We start from the raw sequence: 23,942 nt of genomic DNA, 5'->3' as shown, positions 1-23,942 counted from the left end.
ACCCGCAAGGCGTCCTGTGATGGAGGGAGCAGGGGCGCAGGATGGGCTCCTTGCCGTCTGCCCCTGTCGCCCGATGAAGACAGCGGGGCTGGCGGGGCAGCTGGGACGCTACAGCAGGTCCCACGCCGCGCCCGAGGACCCACCTCGCGGGGAATGGCAGGGGCACCGCGGCCAGGAGGGTCTAGCTCGTGCCAGCTCTCCTTGGCCCACCGCAGAGCGAGGAGAAGCCTTGGACCCAGAGCGCCGGCCTGGCCTTACGCCGCGTGGAGGATCCTGGAATCGACTGTCTAGAAACTCGTCTTCAGTCCAAGGCCTGCTGCTGGGAAGGGCCTTCTTGTGCCGTTGGGTCCAAGCAAGTGCCACACGCGAAATGATCACGTAAAATGAACCAAAGAAAGATCTTTTGCACCGAAGGTGTAATTAAAGTCTTGGAGGAAAGGTGCAAGAGCAGCTATTGAACGTGGGGGGGGGCAGCGTCTGAATCGGACCTTCCTAGACTGCCAATGCTGGAGGAAAAACCCTCGTCAGACCCTGTCCGCTCTCCCTTCCTGCGTCCTCCGTCTGCCTTTGTGCGATGCAAGATGGACCTCTGGTCTGACCCAGTAAATGGCAGTTCTTGTGTCCGATCCCCAACATTCATAAACCGTTTGTCTGCAAGGGGCCGTACTCTTGACTTGCTTCATTCGGTCATAGTCAAATTCCAACCCAGCGCCTTGGAGGGGATTTGGTGAGCGATGTTTCACTCAGGCTGCCTTTTCCATCACAACGCACACAGCACAGCATGGGAACAATACCTACAGAAAATGCATCTGTAGGGCCCAGCTTTTACACAGCCTGGTTTTTAAAAATGGGATGCTGGCAGAAGCTGTTAGCCTTTCCCGTGAACCGTTCAAAAATGATGTGCTTTGAAAAGGGCAAAGTCTGTTAAAAATAGGCTGCTCAGCAGGCTGCCTTCATCGTTCCCAAAAGGTTAAAAAGGCATTAACATTTCTCCATTAGAAACATCCCTCCTTCTGACTACTAATAAGCCTGGAAGATTTTACTGCAGTGCTTGGCCTCAATCTTTCAGCAGCAGGGGATGATACCACAAAAATATGGCTCCTTTGCCCTTGGGTATTGAGTGCCCTGAGCCACCCACTGGCATAAAGCTCTTCAGAGACCCTGACCAGCAGCAGTTTGCACTTGCCCATTAGTCACCGAGATGCCAGCTCATACCTGCCCCTTGGAACAAGAAGTATCCATCAGTCAGGGTTGTGGTCACAGCAGTCGGACATGCAGAAGCAGGGGGCCTACTGATGTAAAGATTCAGATGGTCCCAAGCTCAGTTCCCCTCTGTCTGTAATAACGATGCATTACCAGTGAACTTGTCCAATGTACTTTGCTACGAAGGCCAATGAAGATGGCATGAGACTTCAAACGGGAAGCGCCTTACAACTAGATTCCTGTCACTGTTGTCTACTGAACAACTTCTAACCTGGGTGAAATTTTTAACACCGAGAACAGCCGGTCAAGATATGGCTACCTGACTAGGGAATCCGCTCAGTCAGTGGAGGTCTCAAAGATATGAATATTTAATTCTGAAACTCAAAGCCAATGAGTTGATTAATTGAAATGATGGTTTGGAAAAAAGAAGGTGCAGTTGAAATAAAGTGCCAAGGGAAGCAAAACAGGTAGTAAGAGTTATCCAGCCTCTGTAGGGGAAGAGTCAGAAACCTTTCCTGCCCTCATATTATTTTTTGAAGTTAAAAATACTCCAATTTGTAATTTTCAACAACAAATGAAATGCTGCAGCACATAGCTAGCAGAAACCCCATGTCAACACTGGTGTGAAAAATGTCATGAGCCTGCAGCCTCAGTGTGAGGGGTGGGCTCTAATCAATTGGAAGTATTATGGATTTTGATTTAAAAAGCCATTTTATTTGTTACTAACAATATGGTAAGGAACTAATGCTCCCAAACACAGCATCCTGCCAAGCAGTGGAGATGAATTCAGGGGCACCAGTGAGCTGTTTTATGTCCTAGCCGCAATCCAACGGGAAGGAGGGAAAAACATTTAAATCCTGCATCCCCAAGCTCAGTGCACCTGTGTGTCCTTGCATTCAGAGAAAATTGCAGCAATCCTTCCCTGCTGTGTATGGAGGGCACACAGAGGAACACTCAATTCAAAATAGGAAAAGCCCTCTGAGATGGCATTTTAAAGCAGCAAAAGCTGGGAGGATGGACCAGTCAACCTGACTGGGCGTTAACTGTATAGCTGCAAACCCTATCTTGAGCTAGCCGTGCCTCTAAATCATTGCAACCTTGATTAAAGCTGTAGCGTACGCTGGACCTACGCAGGTGGTTCATAACAAGCATCTGGTTAACTCCAAGACACAGGGAAAACCATAAACTCATTGTGATGCTTTTAAGAGCAGTAAGAGTATGTGCCTTGGCCACTCAAAAAAGAGCAAGTGATTTCTGGGCACTCTCTCTTTAATATAGAATTTTATTTCTGGTTATAGAAACAAATGCTAAGAGGAGAAGCAATGACTCCCCAACCACATACATCCATTTAAGGTCATAGATAACAGAACAGTTAAAATAAATGAAAAAAATAGTAGAAATTTAAACCTTTGTTATAGCTTTAAAATATTAACGTTCTGAGACATTAGAAATCACATTCAGATCTCAAAGTACTTTAAAAAAAAGTATGGCTCCTTATAAAAAATACTGTATCCCGTTGGACATGAAAATGCAGGCCCCGCTCTTGAATGTCGTGTTTCCTTCCCACCGTGGTTAACAGCTGCCTTCTGCCCATCACCCAGATAAGTACTCCTTGCTTTCTCCATGTTCATCCATATTTTGTATACCCAGGCTGTTCCACAGATGGAAATGCTGCAATACGGCTAGGAGAAAAACTGACATCCAGTGCCCTAAGACCTAGCTTTCCCACTTGAGATACTCAACCTGCTTTTTAAAGCGCTGGTTATTAAACAAGTCACTAAAAATACTCTCAGCATCAGCTGTAAAAAGCAAAAGGTTCTGGCAGGATGCGTCTTGTCTGGGTAAGAACCGAAACCAAAATGCGAATAGGCTTCATCCCACCCACCCCCACCCCATAAAGCTAAGTGCCAAACCCATGCGGAAGGGAAGGGACAAAGATCCTCTCTACATATCTGTGTATAAGGGATGGGTTACAGTTCATTCATCTCAACCCTCTGAGACCCTTATACAACTTGTCCTCCTCATTAAAAACGCACCAGGCTGAACACACATATAGGCTAGGTTACAGATTTAACAGCTCTCTCACATCGTTTCCAAATCAGAAGAGGTTTTACTGTGTTATTACTGATTATTTGGCATTTTATGATGTTAATCCTAAAAAAAATCCGGTTTTTGGCACGTGATGGAAATGCTTTACCTTCCTACGACAGATCTTACCAGTCCTCTGGATACCACAGATAGTTAGTTACACCTCTCACTGCTCTGGTTGACTGCATGGTAAATGCCAGCTTTGTCACAGGGAGGAACACTGTGCCAGGAACCCAAGGTGATTTGCTAACTCAAAAGGATTATTGCATTTTATATCACTTTTTCATTTCAGTGCATTTCTAAGTATGCTTTTCTATGATTATCTATTTTCTTTCCCTCTAAAAAATTCTCTTCGGACTAACAATACCCTGGTTCCCTGCAACTTTGGGGAGGGGGTGGGGAGAAGGTGAGAAAAAGATAAAAGGATGCCCAAATTTATAACTGTTTGTATGTTTTTGAACTGGCCAGGGTCACTGTGCCACAAATCTATACCAATGGGGCTTTCGCAATGATGACAAATGCCTTGTGCACAAGTTCAACTATGTCCCACATCATTGATTCGTGTCCATTTACTATGCTACCTGGCGGCCTTCAAGCTCTTTGTGCTGGTGATGACATTGCTGTAAGATGGATGAAACAAGATGCCGAAACCGCGGCAGCTAAATAAATACTGTTTGACCAGTCCACCTACTTCAACGGCCTATCCACTTCAAAAGGGCAGCATATCAATCAGCGGCACATCAGCATCTTTTGCATCTGATTTTTAGCAGTGAGGCAGACAGACAGAAGAGGATTACATTTTTTCTATTTAAATCCTATTTATTTTTTCAGGAACCCAGAGACATTTCTCTTCAAACAAAGCTTTTAATGAAAGCTCTTCTTCAGGCAAGTTTTCAGTGGAGCCAAATGAAGTACAAGGGGGTGCAAAACTTGTTCTAGGAACCCGAGCTCAAATTAGACCCAAAATGCTGACTCCAAGGGCATTTGCTGTTACCTCTATGGAAGTCAGCAGAGGTTGTGAAGGAGCTGCCACATATACAGGCTGAAGTTTGGCTGTTGCTGTAGCTTGCCTCCCTTGGAATAGGACAGGAAAACCTCAGGCCTCTTTCAATGCACATACTGCCATGGTTACTCCCTTTTGGTCATCTTCAAATCGAAAGGAGCACCTAAAAATCAGCCATCAGATCCTGATAGCCAACAGAAACTGACTCAGAGCTTTTAGTCTCCAAGAAATGTAATGAAATCCTACTCCAAAGAGACGGCTCTGAAGCAGCTTCTTTCCAGGTCTCCAGCCCTAACTTAGGAAAAGCTAAAGTAGATCAAAATGCATCCATCTGCTTTATGCATGTGACCTCAGTAGAATTGAAGTAGAGATGAAATCTGGCCCATGAGGATTAGTTTACTATTAGTGAATGGCAAAGGAAGAGGAATCCTACTTACATTGTATTCAGGGGCTCCCATGCCTCAGGCTTGTGGGGAATCGGACTATCACAAAGCGATCTCCCTGGGGCAGAAGGGAAAAAAAAAAAGAACAGAAGGAAGAAGCTGCACCCTCTCAGAGCACAGCAGCAACTTGTCCCAAAGCAGCACTGTTGCTTCCCAAATGCAGTTCCTTTCATGGCTGCAAGCTCTGCTCAGACAGCTGCAGAGGCTGGAATTGGAAAGATGGACAAAGACGACACCACATGTCTCCCCACACACTGACAGACTAGCCTAATATCCTGAGTCACTGCCTTTGGGACTGCTTGTTCTAAACCGTCCAACACTGCATTACCAAAAAAAAGATATCGGAGATAAAGGTTGTAACTGTGCTGGTTCAAAAAGCAAAAGCAGTCAGTGCGGTAGAGGTGATCTCTTTTATTAAACCAACTAGATAGTTGTAAAAAATTTTTCTTTATTTGCAAGCTTTCAGGCTCACGTGCCCATCCTCAGGCAAAGACTACTGCAAAGACTGTAACGTTTCTCCCAGGTAGAAATGAAACTCTATATTGCGCAGGAGAGCTGGAGGGTACTGTAAGTTCTCCAGGCCAGAAAAGTGTGTTTTATGCAAATTACGCTCGGGTAAAAGCTGGAGCAGTCTGTTCACCTCAAAGGTGCCTGATGGCAAGCCGGATGTTGAATTATGGGTCTGTCTTGTTAGGATGTTTCCCATTTCAGAGGAGGACTGATGATAGAAAAGTTCTCCTGGGCAAGGCAGTCCTGTTGTGTTGAGGCTGCTCTGCAAGTATGCAAATTTGGCTTGAAAACCATTCCTGAGACAACAGTCTCCTTTGCCTGAGGAAGGGCACGTGAGCCTGAAAGTTTGTAAATAAATACTATTTTTTTTTTTTTTTTTTACAACTATCTAGTTGGTCTAATAAAAGAGATCACCTCTGCCACAGACTCCAAAAGAAGATATGCAGCAGACAAACTTCACCCGCAGACAAACTTGCCCAGCCTACTTGTGGGGACAGGGTCTTGTGATGCAGGAGGAGAATCTCTAAGGAACTCTGGGCCTGGGTTTCCTAAACCACAGCTAAGGGACAAGCTTTCAATCTTCCCCATTCCCATACTGTTATGAGTGCCACTTCAGGGCCTTGCCTGCTGGCAGAACATCTCACAATGGTGTAGCTGTGCAATTTCCTAATATGACGATGCCAACTGCAGGACTCTTACATGAGAGTGAGATACTAGTACCAAATTGGCCCACCTGCCCTTTTAAGAGGGATGAGATGTAGAGGGATGGACTCAAGCCATCCTCTACAGGCTGCCCACATCCTGAATTAAAGCAAAGGACGTTATTCTCCTGGAATTACTGCTGCGTATCAGAACTTACCCATCCATTGTGTAACGTACCATTTACACTCTTAAGAGAAGGGAATAATTACGGACCATTTATATACATACACCCACACACAGTAATAAATATAAATATAAATTTCATGTTTACATAGATATCAGTACTCTGAAACAAATATTTAAAAGGGTTTATTTTGTAGCCGTCACACTCTTTTGTCACGTGCTGCTGGCTTGTTTCACTGGAGCAGTCACTTAGGCTCTCATTAGTGAGCTACTGTGACAGAGGGAGATCCAGCCCCACGTTCTGAAAAGTCTCAGACAATGCAGACAAACTGAAACCTTTGCATTTTTGTCCGCTTGTATCATTTTGGAAACTAATCCAATTGTTGTAAATGAAGCCTGGTGCTCCTAAAGAGACCTGGTATTTCCCAAATCTCATGCTTACCCCAAAGAAAAGCATTTATAGCCACATTTCAACCCCTCTGAAAGACAGCATCTGTAATGGAAAAACCCCGTGGCTGGGGATCTTTACCACTGCTAGCAGTACTATGAGGTGTGCACATATGTATATATTACCGTGCACAGAACATTTGAGCGGAGAGTATGGCTATAGGCCTAACCAGTTGCACTCTAACAGTCACATATATAAAGGGGGCATTGTCCCCATGAAGTAACAGCTACCCTGGTCGATGTGAAGGCATGTGAATGGTTTAACTTCCTATGCATACAAGAAAGCATTGCTTCCCTATCTCAGCATATCCCCCAGCCGGGGATCTAGTAGTGTAATGATTTCCTGAAGCCCAACACTTTTCAGCTGGTTCCACTGTAAACTACACCAAGCAGAAGTAGTGTATGCTATAAAACAGCAGCTTCAAGCTAACTTTTTACCCAGAAACAGAACTAACACCACCAAATTAAGTCTTTTGTCCAACTGCAACCCAGACACAAGAATTATGATAGGCAGTCTCACCACAACAAGGCTATTAACGAGCGGTGTTCAATGATCACGTAAACGATTGTAAACAGAAGGGGAAAAAATGTAGTAAGGGAGCCAGAATGAAAGCTGGCTGGGGATGTGGCTGCCAGCAGAGAGCTTGCTCCTGCATGTTAATTAATGTTCACAAAGGCAGAAAGCTCAATATACTATAATGCCAAATGGAAGAAGCTTGTCTTGTCCCCTTTGAAGACTGGTTCTTAATGCCTAGTCCATTAGCAGCAGGATGAAGAAACCTAAAAGGTCTCAAATTAAATAAGAGTCTAAAGTAAAGTTGCACAAGGAAGTGAAAATAGGTTTAACAAAGCAAGACAAAACTTCAGGATTTCTAAAGGCTGCCAATGTCTCCACAATTGCTTTCACCCCACTGCGGTCCTTGTAAGCATTTTGCCAGTGTTTGGTGGTACAATTCAGTTTGCTGAAACTTAGCTCTATGCAGTGTAGTTTCTCTCTGCTTATCAGTAATAGGGATTCCCAGTCTAGGATGTAACCATTCGAACAGTGCTGGGTTTGAAGGAGGAGCTTCTGATCACAAAGGAAATATGCAAAATTAAAGCTATTTCTAGTTTAATTCTTTTTACTGCATCTGCCGTGCAGGCTCCATACAGTTCACAATGGGAGAGCTCCCTCGTATTCAAACATTCAGATGCATGCCACAGCATATTACAGGTAACATTAGGGGAAAAAAGTCTTATTGCCTCCAAGAAAGGCTGCAACTCCAGCATGAGTACACCTAGGACTCCAGGGACAACTTGCCATGTCTCGCCATGGGCAAGTAAAGGTGAACAGCCCTGACTTGAGTAGATTCAAGTCCCAACATAATATTTTTAAACTTAAAAAAAATATATATATGGGTAGAATAAAACAAAGGAAAAAAAGGCTGTGGCAGCTTCAGTGCATTTGTGCTTATTAAAGCAATAAGCTGATGCACTGAGAACACAGGCAATTAACTAACATGCAAAATCAAATTAAAGCTACTACTCCTATGCAGTTTATTAGCAAAGGTTAATAACTCAGCCATTTACATTCTCTAATGATGACCCATATTATCCAGCAATCACCTGGATCAACTACTAGGACTTTTCCAATTAAAAAATGGGAGCCATTTGCAGCATGGGTTGCAGGAGCACAGGAAAAGATCTGGCCTCATTTAATTATTTCTCTGCTCCCATAATATTTGACACAGCTCTGAGTACATGTCTCTCAGCACAGCACTTCACAGAATAAGCTGCAGTCAGTGGCAGAATCTCTTAAGCGACAAACATAAAACTGAAACATGGCAGAACTGTAATATCAGCTGGTTACCACTGCCCCAGCTCAAGACCTTTTTGGAGCTCTGAGAATCCCAACTGTGTTTTCATCATTTAGCTATCTCCCAGCCTTGACTTGGGCAGAGCTCTGCTTTTACCAGGGAACAAACACACCATTACCTGCAGCACTACCAGTCCGTCCTGGCCCAAGAAATAAAAAAAAGGACTGAGTGAGGGCCATGAACTTTATCCTCACGTGTGGCAGTGTACTGTTGTATCACCAAATCAGGCCAAATCTATACTTGCAATAAAAGGGACTTTGCATTAGAGCAAATTCTAGCCAAAACTTTTGCTTTAGGAAAAGAGATGAGACGGATACGATTTTCAAATAAATCCATCAAAATTATATCAAGAACAATCAGTGTCTGCAATCCAAGCACTGCACTAAGGCTTGAATAAGTCACTCTAACTGCCTCTAATCCAAGTCAACTTGACCCATCTCTTCATTTAGGCTGAAAAAAATGCAAAGAGGAAACAGTTAATTTTTAAAGTTCTTTCTGTGTTGTTTCAAATTGCTTGAAGCAAGTAAGATGTATACATTTTTAAACTGCCTGGTATAACCTTTGTTACCGATACCACAGTAGAGGCCAAAATTTAATTGAGTTTTTGCAAAATATAATAAAAGGATGTTAATGCAATCACTAGATGAAAAGAGACTGGAGTTTATGGAAATTAGGTTCTCAAAGTTGTATATAAATGTTAAACTAACGTCCTCAACGTATCCTCATCACATAGTTACTTGTAATGCCCCCCAGAGAAAGAAAGCCTGGTGACTTAATACTGGCTTTCTGCACAAGTATGTGGTAGAGCTTACCTAGCTAAGGTGAGAAAATGAGAAAAGGAGCTGAAATGTAGGCAGACCTCTCTCAGAAGTTTCAACAAAAGAGTTCATTTAAATTAGGTTTCAACCTTACAAAAAGCTGACAGCTTCCATTTTCAAAGAGAGGAGTCTAAAACACAGATACAGTCTTTTGTATGATTCTATGGGACTCAGAGAACACGGTTTTAGTTTTAAGTCAATCACTAAGGTACACTGAATATTCTGCAAAGGATAATCCCAAGTACAGGATGGTATGGTATGTTCAATATACCAGAATGAAGAACCACCTTCACAGACACAGTGGAGGAGCAGGAAATTGCCACTTCTTCTTCCAAGGACTTTGCAGCCTTCCTAGAAAATCACTGTTAATCTCATTGACTTGAAAAACAGCAGAGATGTGGTTTAGGACCATGCCTGGATCTGACATGGACAATAGCAATAAAGAGCCAAAGCATAGGGAGCTGTTTAAAAAGGAAGAACCTGCTCTGTTGGGTGCCACGTTGGCTGGAGAGCTTGGGGAAAAATGTCAACCAAATGAAGTCACTTCCAACTAAAACATGGGGTTCAACAAACCCCTGTGAACTCATGATAGATGGAATCCGTATCTATCGCTCAACACTTCTGGCCCCAATTCTGCACACCTAAAAGGAAGCAGTGACACAACCCATTTTCATTATATGGGTTATATACAATCAGCAGAGTAAGACAATTATTAACAATGGGACAGCAAGAGACAGAATTGCTATGATTAAGGAATAAGGTTAATTAGCAAGGCAGATTTAATTTAGAAAGTAAAGCTATGAAGACAGGCATGGAACAGTGCATAGTTTTATTGTTGGTGGATTGGCAGGGAAAGGGAGTACTGTAGTCATTATTTCCATCACCTCCCTGTTTTGGTTTTCCTATGCTTTATTTAATTTTAACATGCTGACAAAACTGTTAAAGGGGAGGAAAATTCATGTCTGGTTTGGAGATGCTGCCTTGGCAGGGATGTACTAAGATAATGTACTAAGCTGATTACTTCTCTCATTTCTACGTTTCCTTTTAAAGCCAAAACTCTGCAGAAAAACTGCCATTAATAGCAGAAGTGGGCAGCATTCTGGGATAGGCAATGTGATAAAGAATTAGCTTGGAGGCCTGAAACGAGAAGTAAACAAACACCCTGTCATCAGCTCCTCCAAAAAAAGGAAGGGGGACAATTTTTCCACAGCTCTCTACAGGCTGCTGGATATGAACTGTTATTTTAACTTGTGCAGGCCCCAGTGCAGCCAAGCCACAACTAAAGGCCTGGCAAAGGAAGGACTCATTTGCAAGTGGCACGAATCCTTCCCGCAGCAGAAGGGGAGCACGCCAGAGCGGCGAGGAACAAAGCGGAGCACACTGACTGCATAAACCAAAAGATCCCAGGCATCTGGGAGCGGAACAAATGAGAACATTGGTCTACTAGCAGGTTGGCCACCAGGTGTGTCCTGAGTCACAAAGAACAGACTGGGAAGGTGTTATGCTGCCCTAAAGGCTAAAGGGACAAAGCTATACCCTGAACTTGCAGATGATGGTTGAGAGTGTTTACAGTGACTCATGGAAATACTCTGTGCCAGTTCCTCCGTTGGTGTAAACACGCACGACTCCACAAACCGCAACGGTGCTGTGCTAATTTATGGCAGCTCAGGGCTCCATCCGGTCTGTTTACAGATCGCTTCAAAGGAAAATAAGCAACCAAGGACCATCACCTCTCCAACCCTGAATGCACCATGATTCACCTGACCCGTTACAAATCCTATCAGGTCTTCTTAACTAGAAGACTCCTAACCTCAGAGGTGCGCTGAAGGTCCAAGACCCAGCAACAGTGGAGTTACTGACAGGTTGTAACGTCTCAGTGACATGGCACAGCACCGATCACCATGCCCTGTTTCTGAGTCCATGACAACACAATCTTCTCTCAGATTTCTGCCTCTGAGCAAACAGTAACATTAGATTCTCGTGGTTACAAACCCAGCCAGCATCCTAAAAAGCAAAATGGAAGTTGCAGACTGGCTTGCTGTGATACTTTTGCAAATTGTAAGAGTCTCTCCCCTCCCCACCTTGTAAAAACAATTCAGCGTACTAACGCCCAGAGTGACCACCCACTGCCACAGACATGCACCTAAGTTAGGATGGCCGAAGCGAAGATGCCCAACTGTCCTGAATGCTTTCTCTAAACAGCACAGGCTAAGGAAATGTATCCTCTTTTTTCAGGAAAGTCCTTTTGTGAGAGAACAAACTTGCTCCTCTTTCTTCCAGGCAGTGAATCTCAGCCAGAGACAAGACTTGGCAAACAGAAAGGAAGCCTAGAAGAGAATAAGTGCTGCCTGCTGGATGTTCATATTGCTCCTGCACTGGCCTCCTACTCAGGATTTTAGCAGACACTTAACAGTTCAGCTTTGCTCCCTAATACCTGTGACCACAAGTACTAGATATGGGTGGCATCGTCTTCAGGATCTTAAGGAAATCTCTTCCCACGGAAAAGTTCCCCTCTGAGCTTGCAGCTCTCTGCTCCATTAACAGCACTGCCAGTTTGGATTTTACAGCAAGGCGGTAATGTTGCACCACATCAATGCTAGCAGAACTAGACCCCTCAAAAGAAGACATGCCCCCCTGCTGCTTGCCCTCCTTCACCACTACCATAGCTATCAGCAGGATTGTTAAAGAGTCTTTGGTGGTTAGCCAGAAAACACGTTAGCAAAGGGGGCTGGAATCGAACCCACGCAAACATTGATTCTATTTCCCCTCCCAAACACAATGTGCACCCTTCCTCCACAAATGCTTCGAGTGCCTCAGAAGCCAGAGGGGATGGTCGGACTGCACTAGTTTTTAGAGGTACACCCAGAAAAGAGTCTGATAGATCCAACTCTTAATTAAGACATTCTTAAAAAAAAAAAGTCTCCCTTACTCCTGGCCAGCCCTAGTGAAGATGGTGGGACAGCTGGTCCTTTGCCTCTAACTGCATCTCTGGGGCATGGGCCAAAAGAAAGCTCTAACATGGCTAATTTTCCCTCCCACTACACAGAAGCGGGGCTTCCATTCTCTTGGTTGCCATTAGTTTATGCGACTCATATTCAATACTGTCTAGAAGCCCTATTGCCCCTCACCCCTAGAATTTAACCTCAGTGTCAGCAGCAGATTATGGGGCCCCGAGTGTAACCCTTTTCCAGCTATATCAATGTCAACTCCCAGCTTCAACACAACCCCAGGCTGGTGGCCTCTGGTTTTCAGGACAGAGGATCACGCTGCCAAGAGATGAGAAAGAGGCAACTTCAGTGCAGAAGGCCAATTTAGTTCTCCCTTAGATTAACAGGGAAGGTGGTGAATCTCATTATGAACAAACCACACTGCTCCCAAATGGAACAACAGGAACAACTAGAAAAATCAAACATACACAGAACCATTCAGAGGTACCCTTCCTCATGTGGTCTGCAGTCACCGTGACATTTTGTCCAGGAGTCCAGAGAAGATGACGAATAACTGTGAGAAACCCCTTGTTTTTCCTTTCTATACAGGAATCAAATGAATACAGCTCCTCCAACTTCTTTCTTTCCCTCAAAGGGAATGAAGAAAATCTGCATTTTGAAGATCCAGCTGGTTGAGCCCTAGAGCTCCCATCCCAAATCCTCACATAAATAAACATTCATATTAATGATGTTTCAACTTAAAAATCATTCTGGGTTTTTTTTTGTTTTTTTTTCAGTTTGGTACCACTTTAATGCTGTTATGAGAAGCTGCACCCATTTTTCAGCACTGACCACCCTGGGGGCTATTGGAAATGGTCCTCGGTTTCAAAGCTCTGAGAAGCAGAGTATTAAGGCATCAGAAATGAGAAGCCTTCTTCTTCCCCAGGGAGCAGATATGTCTATGATGCATTCCTTCAGATGCTGAACTGCAACTCCCATCCCCCTGGAGCAAAAAAGGGGCAAGATATTTTAAAAATATCCCAGCAGTCATACAATCAGTTGTCTTTTTTTTTTTTAATCTAAAAAGAGGAAAAAAATCCCATAATTAAAGGCAGAACCAAGTTCCAGGTACAGGTAGTTGGGAAGGTTTTTCTCGTTCTTTTTTGGCACCTCGAGGGTCTAAAAGATGGCTGACCTGCCGTTTAAAATCTAATCTTAAAACGAGCTCTTTATTCAGGCTATTGCAGTTGCAGATTGTTTTCTTCTTCGAAAGCTGCTTTCGAGGCTTATGCCACCCACCCTCATGACATTCCAGCTCTGCCCACCGGTTCCTCATTCGTTGGTTGCCTGTCCTTGTGGGGCTGTAGACGTGATAACCCCAGGTTGAGTGGAGACTGCTCCGCTGGCCTCTTCTATCCGGGGTCTTTTGACATCAGGCTCTCCCGATGATGCTCCTAAGTCTTCGGTCCCTGCCTCACACACCCGGCTGACTACTACAGGAGTGGACGAGCTGGCCTGGGCTGCAAGGAGCTGCAGCGGGCTTGCGAGAGCTGGGGAAAGGGAGAGAACAGGATTAATTTGGCAAAGGCACTAAAATATTTGCTACTCTACAATGAAGTTGAAGCCTGCTGGAGAGGGAAATGATCTGGCAGATGTGTAAATTCACCAGCAATTTACAAAAAAAAATGTTTCTGAGTTTAAGTTCTGCCCAACTTCAGCAAACACTGATATTCTGCCCTTCTCCAGTATCTCCACTGTAGGATCTTCTGCTTTAAAGCCATTAACACACACAGCTGAACCCATGTGCTAAGGAAACCTGCACTCTTGTGTTACAGCCACTAGACCGTGACGGTGAAGTATCCTGGATCCGTGGCACCAGAGAGCAAAGCCACAGTCCAAGGTTCTGACAGGCTGCCATGCTATAGTGTCTTCACCCTGACCTACAGAGATCGCCTCAATGGGTGAAATGGCAGTTTGGGCTCCAAAGCTAAGCCCCTACCAAGACTGCCAACGAGAAAGCCAGTTGTATTGGCAGCTTGTATGGTGTGGAAAACTTGTGCAAGGAGAAACATTACACCAAAAACTCTGATGGGGCAAGTGTCATCTGCCTTGTCCAAGCAACTAACTGAGGCAGGGAGTTTAAGTCATTTGCCCTCAGCCATGGCAGGGTTCTCAGAGCTGGGAGAGCCTAGGATTTCCTGGCTCCCATGCTGTACCCCAAATACTGACAACCTTCTCCCAGTAACAAACAAAAGAGAAGTAGAATAACACACTTTCATTTAAAAACTTATTCTTGTACATTCTGCATAAAATCTCTATGGTGTAAGGCACAGCAAGCAAAAATATGCTTATAGGTTAGCTTAAAAAAATAAAACCGCTTTAAAAATCCAGGTACATGGAGTTCTTGGACTTTATCATGATAGAGAAAGTAGCCAAAGGGGACTCGGAGAGAAAGGCATGCCCTCAATGGAATTCATACCAAGAGGAGGTATAGCAAGAGCTGATGTCAGAGGTATGTCACTATTAAGACACACAAATCAGAGCTTCAGGATGGGAAGAGGAACAAAGTTCTTCAAATCCCCACAACTGAAAAGGAGGCCATCTGTCCACAAAGACAAGTAGATGGGGCAGTCACTGATCACCAATCAGAAGAACCATCTTGGTTCCATAGAAGGGGCTAGAAATCAGAACAAAACAGTAAAAACCCAGGGAATGCAAGAGGAAGAAAAAAACCCAGATTTTTCAATTTGGGTACTGTAAACAGCTTCAGGTAGCCTTCCCTGTGCTCCCCAGCCTCAGCACAGACAGTTTAACACCACTTAATTGAAGGCTGGGAGCCACCAGAAGGATTCCAATAATCACATCTGATTACAAAAAGCAAGACATTTTAGTGATGTTAGAGTGCTCAAATATAAATGAAGAATAATTAGCAATCAAAAGGTCCTACTTTAACATCTGCATAATGCTATGGCAAAGCAGTATCTATTTCATCTTTTTTTAAGGAAACTTCCATGCAACTAAGACATTACAATGCTGACTGCCCATGGACAGCATAGGAGAGAAGCTGCAATTTTTATAATCTCTTCGAAAGAGGAAGCAGTATCTCACAAAGAACAAGGGTTCTGCCATTAGCACTCCTCACCCTTTATAGGAGGATGCCTACCGTTCTGAGGAAGAACACAGAGAATCTCCCAAGGGGAAAATAAGCTTGGGACTTTCAAAACTAGACTGGACAAATTGCTAGACAAGCTCCCGAGGGGAACAATCCTGCAATGAGAGAAGTGATGAAATATCCCAGGGTCCATGAATCTATCATCTCAGGATGGGAAGAGGGGAGGAACCATTATCTTAGATTCTTTGTCCAAGACCCAGTGAGAGGAGACAGGATGCAAAACAGACAGTAAAAGAAAGAAGGATATTCTGAGAATAGGATTCAGGGTTTAATGGTGTACTAAGAGTATCGGGGAAGTTTTAGTATGCAATACCAAGGGCAAGGGCTGGCTGGTAGAGAGAAACAGGTAGAAGAAATTAGGCTCAAGACAGTTATTTGCCAAAGATGAAAACCCTCCAGGGAAGGGAAAAAGGGCATAAAGGAACAGATGCATACTTGGGCCATGCATGGACTTTTCAGGGGTAATGGTGCTGCACAAGGCAGAGCTGCTACACAGGGAGGGGAGGAAATCAGAGCACTCAGAAATGCATGGTAAAAGATGGAACAAACCAACAAGGGATCACAAACAACCAAGGGAGAAGATGATCAGTGGTGCTTTTTGTGCAGAAGTCTGTGGAATTTACATCTTGGTGTAAGCATTTCAGTCAGCTGGGGTAACCCCTGCAAAGCTAAGCACTTTAACTGCAGAAGTAGTGCACATTAAGCTACATCTCATAAGGAGGCAGAGAGTGTGCTTACGCAAGCCATACCGTAAGCGCTGCCAGTAATGCTGTTGGTGGCAACAGCATGCTTCCCATTTTGCGTCACTGCCCGCACAGGTAATTGGTGCTGTCCAAGAGTTACTGGAGTTGCCTGCTGAAGGATGGTGACTGTTTGTCCTGGGACACCCTGAGCCATTTGACTGGCAACAGTCTGAATGACTCGACTGGCAGTGGGTATCGTGGCAAATGCAATCGTCGGCTTCTCATCCAGGCCTGCTTGGACATCGAAAGAGAAAAGATTATTACCCATTTCCTGGCAGGCTTGTGTGCAGACTTCATTTTTGTAACTGTTAGCAGCAGTACCTTCCATGGGGTCAGAAAAGCAGAGATACCCAGCTACATACAGCCAGAATCCCCCAAATCTATACTTTAGAGGGAATGGAAAGTATCACTTCTCAAGCACAGGTCTCAAACAGTAGCGCATACTGGCTGCATCCAGATGAGCAAGGCTACTTGTCCCCAGGGACCCAAACGTCCACGCTCATCTGGATGCGCCCACTGGCTCCAAGGGGTAGATGATATGGGTGGCACTTGGGGTTTGATCCTGTGAGATTAGAGCCCAAAACTCTTTAAGCAGGGTCAGGCCCTAGAGGGTGCATTGCCTGCGAGTCAATTCACACAGTAGGATCAGCTCTCTGAAGGCAATGGTTCTCTCATCCCATGTACTAGGGAAAGAACACTGCAACTAGGGACATAAAGAAAAAGTGACAGGTACTTACTCTGGGGAACAAATTATTATTCTGAAGCCTTTCAAACTCTGCAGCCATCTTTAATGATTTAATGCAAAGGTATTCCTGAGAACATATCGCACGCCCCTACTTCCCCATAAAACTGTTTCCCCAGCGCTAAGGACAGACTTTCCCTTTGAAGGCCTGTATGGGGCAAAAAGCTATTTTTCCCCCCCGATTCTTTTAGTTACAGGTACCCAACAGCTTTTGCATGGATTACAACTGATGTAACCTAAACGAGGCATGTTCCCTGCCTCCACACCAATCCCCTGAAACACAGCAACACACACCATCATACCAAAGAACCACAGAACATGAAATCTGTGACAGCTTGCCCTTCCCCAAGATCTCACAGAGGGCAAGCAGGAGAGTCTGGCATGGAGCAAAACAAGACATCCAACACCAAAGGAAATGCTGAGGGTTTAGGATTACTGTAGGGAAGAGAGTCTTTGTCTCACCCCACCCACAACTTGAGAGGGTAGAATTCACTCCTGCTGCTCCTATGCCAGGAGTGAGTCACCTGTACAGAACATATCTGTGATGCACACACCTGTACAGCAACAGCATGTAGTGATCATTGAGGGCTGCAGAACAGGATGTGAGGCACAGCCAAAGAAAAATGATCCCTCTACAATACTAAATTATTAACCAAATCCTTCCGTCATTGCAGTGGCAGGGAACAGGCAGTGCCCTCATCTGCCAGACCTTCACCTATGGGAAGTATTCTGGGTATTGTGCATGAGGGTCTGCAATGCTGACTTCTAGGATGTCTTAGGGAAATAATGGTCTGTGAACATAGGGGGCTGAATTCAATGGCCCAGGACCCCTTTCCTATATTACAAGCTTAGCTCACAGTGCTCACTGAGACCAGAGCTGCCCGTTTAGAAAGACAAAGAGATCTTTAATATGATCACTTTGTCTTAGAGGAATTGTCAGACAATTCTCTAAGTGTTCTCTGACTGTTTAGAGGAAATGTCTGACAATTCCTCTAAACAGAGACGCTGCATGCACATCAACAAAACTCATTCCCACAAGCTTGCACCCTTCCTCCTTTGCGATATATTTCAGACAGTCACAGAGTCCCAAGTCTTTAAACAGCTTCTCTGTGCTGCCTTTCAGACCAAGGTCCACAATGGCAATGCAGAGGGACACCAGGACCACGATAAATATTTCACTGCTCTATATAAGGTTGTCTCCTGGAAAACTCTAAGTAGACTCTTACTCTGTGAAGGCCCTGCAGATCTTGGATCCCCTGCAGACCTAGTATGGGAGCTCTGACCCCGTTTAAGTGGTATCTAATGACTGATATTTTAAAGATAAAACACCCAATAAATGCAGCAGCTGTGAACCCCACTCCCTCCCACGTTTCATGCAGGGAGCTGGAAACTTCCTTTGCACAGAGCAGAGAGGAGAAATCAGGTACCTCGATGATCACCAGCTAAGTCCAACACTGCACTGGCTGCTTCATGAGTGCCGCCTGCCGTGCCCTGGTTTGTCAGTATGTATCCGTTAGCGGAGTTGGCAGAGGAGGCCACCACCCTGACCATCGTAACAGTGGGCGCTTGCTGAACTACATGAATTGCATGACCAGAGGGCTGCTGTGAAGTCACTATTGAGGCTGGCATATAGGCTACCGGCTTTGCCACTAGAGTGGATGGCCGGGGAGGAACAGCCATGATCACTGGCTGGGCACTGACAGGTGAGCCTGAAATGGAAGAGAGATGCTTGTTAGAGTCAGGTGGAAGGCAGCCTGAGGCACTGCTGATACATAACGCTCAGCACCCAAGCATAAGGGAGAAGAATCATGGTTTAAAGGCCATGCTGGCCCTCTTCACCCTTACATTTCCTAGCTCCTAGGCAGCGAGGCTGAGGGCCACCGTAAGCAATGTTTATGCTCAGAACGCAAAGCTGAGAGTGGCCTGCACACTCGCAGGGGTGCTGAGCTCCGAGATCACCACCCTGCAAATCTCTACCCCCCAGGGCAGCAATAAATGCTGAGCTCTGTCTCCAACAAATGCTTTTATTAAGGAGCTAGTCAGAGAGGACTACAGGTACACACAGAAGCTTCAAGAGGGCAACTGGCCTAAATGGCCAAAGAGGAGAGGGAACAGTAATGACTGCAGCATTGTTTAGATTTACCCAGGATAGCAGTAAGCTAGACTGAATACTGGTAGCAGTCTACCACAGCAGCACAGAGCTCCTTTTCCCTATTTTGGCACAGCCCCTGGAAGCTGAGGCTAGTAAGAGGCAGGCTCTAAAGCTATCTAATCTTCCTCAGTCTCCAGACCTAAGGGGTGAGGGATGAGTTTGCAATTAGATGCTTCCCCAACAGGTTGGCATTCCTTTGGCCACCAACCTACTTGCAGAGCATTCAATACTGTGGCTACCTGACAAGATGAATGCGCTCTCCTGCAATACAGACACTACTTACCAGGCGCGCTTTGTGAATACCGATACTCTGGAACAGAGGCTAACTTTGACCCAAAGTCATGGTCATGTGCAATGGGTGAGCCCTCCCGGGACAGGCACTCTGGAGTCTGTAGGCCACTAGAGTGGGGGGACAGCAGGCCAGGATGAGTTGGGGAGGCTGGGGCACTCCTAGAATGCAGGACATAGTATGAACAGTCAGGCATCATCTGCACTTACCAAGAACCCATTCACAGAGAACCAAAGGCATCTCCAACAGCTGGAGCTTCTGCTCCGACAGCACCATGAAACCATTCTTCCCCTGTGTGTGCACCCGCTCCCTTCACAAGCCCACAGGCCGGACACATGCATGCCAGCACTTTTCTGCAGCCGTGACCCATAGCAGGATGAAATCTGACCCTAAAAGGCACACGAGTCGACCTTTTTAAATACGTTTTTCTAACAAAGACCCTTTGATTAGCAGAGCCTGACATTTAAAACACACTCAAGAATTTTTCTGATCCTCTGGTGATGTGTAAAAGGGCTGAATGGGGCAGAAGCCCAGGCCCCCCAGCCCTCTCTGCCATTTCTCTTCTGCTCTTACAGGGGAAGCTGGCTACACAGAGACACCACCACAATGTACTCTGAAAAAATATAAAAAATGTCTGCTAACTGTTCAGTTATGGGAACCTCAGGTTTTATTCGCAACTAGAACAGATACAAAGAGCTCAGGAAAAGGTCGTCTTCAAGTTGACAGTACCAGGAATTAGGAAATTCTCAGGAGTACAAGTGCCACTTAAGTGAATTGCTGTTCAAAAACTCAAGGTAACAGCTACAAGCACTTCATTTCCCTTCTGACCAAGAAAGTAGCCGGCCTTAAATGAGAACATTGTTCTGCATGGAGGCATTCAAAAGTTTAAACATACAAGAAAAACTGTGTCTTCAAGACATCACCTCTATAAACAATGCTCCCAAACCCAGAGAGGGACAAGTATACGGAAGTCATTCCTAGACTCTCAAGCCAGTGCAGCAATTTAGCAGACCAACATAGATATTTGAAGACAGATGAGTTTACGGATTTCTAAATCCTAGGTCCTGCACAGTCATTTCTAGAATCTAAAACTGAACTGGGCGTGACGTTTAGCTGTCAGGTCTCACAGGATAAAGTGATCAGGTACCACTGGGCTGTGAAGAAGCCTGGCTTGATTTATATTCATTTTAATAGAAAAAGCTTCTGTCAAACAAGTATACTATCTGTGGGCGTCCCATTTCCTTTAACAATCAATAAATACATTCTTCTCTCTCACACTTCATGATGTGGAAGTCACTGGAGATATTGTTTTTCCCTGGTCTCCTTCCATTTTGAGATAACTTTTGGACATATAACAGCTAAGACGGGTATACTGCATTAGATACATTAGTTAGCGTTTAGCTTCTCCTGTACACATACCCCACTGGCTGGAGCAATTTCATTTCCTCTCATCTCATGTCTGAATCCCCACCGCTCATAATCATGACAAATAAAGTAATGTCCCCTCAAGAGTCTGGTTCATATATCAGACAGCAATTTCTCATATGACCTCATCCATATGTGAACCCCTCTTCCAAAACCAACAGCTACTGTAGTATACCACTTCTTCCTTTGATACCTGTTCTGCCACTCTTTGCAATTACAGCAAACACAGGTGTATTAACAGTGATCTTATACCCACTAAAAAATAAACCCCAAGCATTCTCCAGGCATATCTAGCCATGTTACCATTCCAAATCCAATAGAGGAGGACAAATTTATTGTCACGACATATTGGACAACAATTCTTCAAAGGGTTTGGCACAAGAAACAGAAGAGGGGACAGAACTCACCTGGAGGAGAGGGGTCCAAAAGGTGTCCGAAAGCAGGACACGCCCCTTTGCCTTCGTTTCCGGAATGCCTGCTCCACCAGCTTGGCTTCAGAGGCTGGGTCGATTCGCCAAAAAGAGCCTTTTCCAGGCTCCTCCTGGGAGCGTGGGACTTTAATAAAGTAACGGTTCAAAGAGAGGTTGTGCCGAATGGAATTCTGCAGGGAGGAGAGGAACGAGCCCGTTACTACACAGCACGGAAATAGCATACGAAGGTCAAATGGAATTCACAGCCAGGCCAGAAGAGCAACATCCACCTCCTTCAGAATCGGCCATAACCAAAAGCAAGCTGTGCATTCAGCGACCTTCACCAGGGGCAAGGAAGTAACTGGTAAAAACGTGAAGAAGATTACAAATAAGAAGTTTCCATCAACCATTAAGGAAGATGGAGCTGTCTGAGGCTGCTCAGACACCTATTCCTTAGCAATACCTCCTAATGATAGTGAGCTCAGAAACTCTTCTGCAGTAAGATATGAAAGTAGAGCTTTTCTGAAGGCCTGGACAGTGGGACTGTGCTAGAATGTACTAGTGTACCTCAGAGGTAGCCTTTTACATTTTAGGCAAGTGAAAAAATGTTGTGTGGCTAAGCTATTCACTTACCAAACTGCTCACTTGTGTGTTTGAGCAAAGACCACTAGAGGCCGCCACACTCCGTAATAAAACGGGCTAATTAACACACCTTTAAACCTGTGGCTCTCCAATCTTTTTATTCTTGAGGCCTCCCTGGGAAAACGCCGGCTCCTGGGGATAGCTAGATATTTGAATGCAAACAGAGTTCTTCCGGGGCCAAGAACTCAGAAAGACCACAACAGGTCAGAAGGATTCTAACACTATAGATTTCTATTTGAAATCTCTGGGTTTAATCTTGTGAATCGAGTTGGCACCACAGTGTTAACGCTGTGTGACACCCTTGAAAGGACCTCAAGGCACTCTGGTTGAGAATCCCTGCTTTAGACTGTCAACAACCCTATTACCAAACCTACGCAGTTTGGCAGGCACCTGGAATAACATGAACAGTCCCATGCTGGACTAGGTTCCACACTGCCTGCCACACGGCAGAAGAAAGCTACCGAGCCTACATCTCTGCAAACTTATTTCTCAACCTTCTTCTACCATGGTGTTTTGGGTTTTTTTTCCAGTTGTTAAGGAACAAAAGTGTTTTAAAAGTGAGGCTGCTGCTAGGGAAAGGAAGACAGCACTTCACCTACCACTGCAAGATGGCTGCAGTAGCTGCTGGTTAACAATGCACAGCAATGCTGTAGTCCAAGTTAAATTCCATATCCAACTGGAACTGCAGGGAAACCAGGGTAGACAGAGTGCATCTGATCATAATGCCAAGTGCAAAAGGCCGTGCTACTCCAGGGAGCAGGTAACAATGGGATCAGCATCTGCATGCAGTTTTTTGGTGCAGGGTGCACGTGTGGGGGGTGGTCTCAATGTCTTGAAACAACAAATGCCCAAAGGCATGATGATGGAAGACAAGACATGGCAGAGGGAGCCCTGGCTACCGCCCCATGAAAAGCAACACTTGTAGCTGAGCGCCCAAGCCTGACTTAATATTAAATATGTAGAAGTTGTATGCAAGTTGTGTGAGATTTCCAAGGACCGTGATGAATGTACAGACCCATGGCTCTTAATGTACCCCCCCACTCCAAGATGATACTTAAGACCAGAAGGTTGATGCAGTGGGAAAGGAAAGCAACAATGGTGGCATCCTGAGGGTAACTACTGCAGTTAAACACAAAAGGACAGAATGGTGGAGACATGCTGAGGTGGGGTAATCGCAAAGCATTTTCTGCAGAGGACTGTTCCCAAATACCTGGGTATGGTCACAGAAAAAAAATAAAAATAAAAATCAGCCCAGCCTGAAGGGACGGGCCAGAAGCCGGAAGTAACTGCTAAAAGCAAGGTCAGGAAAGAAAGGCAGAACAAGGATCCCAGCCCCCAAGAATGAGAATCTTTGCCCCAAGCCCTCAGCAAAAAAAGAATAATAATTTCATCTAATAAAAAAAGAAACCCAAAGGATTTTCAAAGTCGGTAGGTTGTAGGTATAAAGACCTCACCTGCCAGCCTTTATCAGCAGTCCTGTAATATGGGTAATGCTTGGTGATATGGGCATAGATGCCACTTAGTGTTAATTGCCTGTCCTGGGCTGAGGATATGGCCTGCACAATTAGCTGAGCATATGAATATGGTGGTTTGGACTCATCCTAAGAAAGAATGGACAACAGAATGTTAGTCACTTCATAGTAAGACTTATGCTGGAGTTTATCCACAAGCCAGATAAAAGGAGAAAGACACCTTCATAGGCACCATTAAACGTTCTGCCAAGCAACAACGTTCTTTTCATAAACACAAACCAACCCATTCTGCTTCTAGGCTCCCTCCATTCACCCTCCCCAAGAGAGGTCCCTGCCCTTCCTAACACTCGAAATTTGCCAGGTTTATTTCATTTCTAGTTCCTCGCGTTGCTTCTCGATGAAAGACCTAGTGATCTTAAGAGATGGTTCAGTGAGAACGGTCATTCAGTGCCAAAATCTCTGACGGAGTCTCTCTGTCACAGTCATCAGGATGCAGCTCCCTCCTTATCACTCACTTTTCTTGCTTGTTGTTAAAATCCTAGAATTTACCCACCCTGCTCCCCTTCCCTCCTGATCCCAGACAGCAGGCCTCTCCTTCTGCCTGGCTTAGCCTGCACATTGTTCATAGCAGGATTTCCACCTTCCCCTTCCTGTCCTCCCCCGCAAGTATTTTACAGAGTGCTGCATATGGTGGTAAAACTCTTAATTAAAAGGAGAAAATACATTTTTTTTTTGGTTTTAATGCTCTTCTTTAGCTTCCCAGGGGAAATCTGTG

General features: G+C 44.9%; 1 protein-coding gene across 1 annotated transcript in view; it reads right to left on the bottom strand.

The window, feature by feature from the left end:
* Window positions 1-2,465: 2,465 nt before the first annotated feature.
* FOXK1 (forkhead box K1) overlaps window positions 2,466-23,942 on the bottom strand; it is a 62,347-nt gene continuing 40,870 nt past the window's right edge. The window contains exons 4-9 of the mRNA XM_006265962.4: window positions 23,150-23,296; window positions 21,051-21,244; window positions 19,213-19,379; window positions 18,205-18,486; window positions 16,042-16,266; window positions 2,466-13,670 (exon numbers count right to left, since the gene is read on the bottom strand). Of these exons, the coding sequence (XP_006266024.3) occupies window positions 13,453-13,670; window positions 16,042-16,266; window positions 18,205-18,486; window positions 19,213-19,379; window positions 21,051-21,244; window positions 23,150-23,296 (1,233 nt within the window). The 3' untranslated portion in view covers window positions 2,466-13,452. The remainder of the gene's footprint in view (window positions 13,671-16,041; window positions 16,267-18,204; window positions 18,487-19,212; window positions 19,380-21,050; window positions 21,245-23,149; window positions 23,297-23,942) is intronic.

This window comes from Alligator mississippiensis, chromosome 13 (genome assembly GCF_030867095.1).
Source record: "Alligator mississippiensis isolate rAllMis1 chromosome 13, rAllMis1, whole genome shotgun sequence".
Lineage (NCBI taxonomy): Eukaryota > Metazoa > Chordata > Crocodylia > Alligatoridae > Alligator > Alligator mississippiensis.
This window is presented reverse-complemented; position numbering and strand designations above follow the sequence as displayed.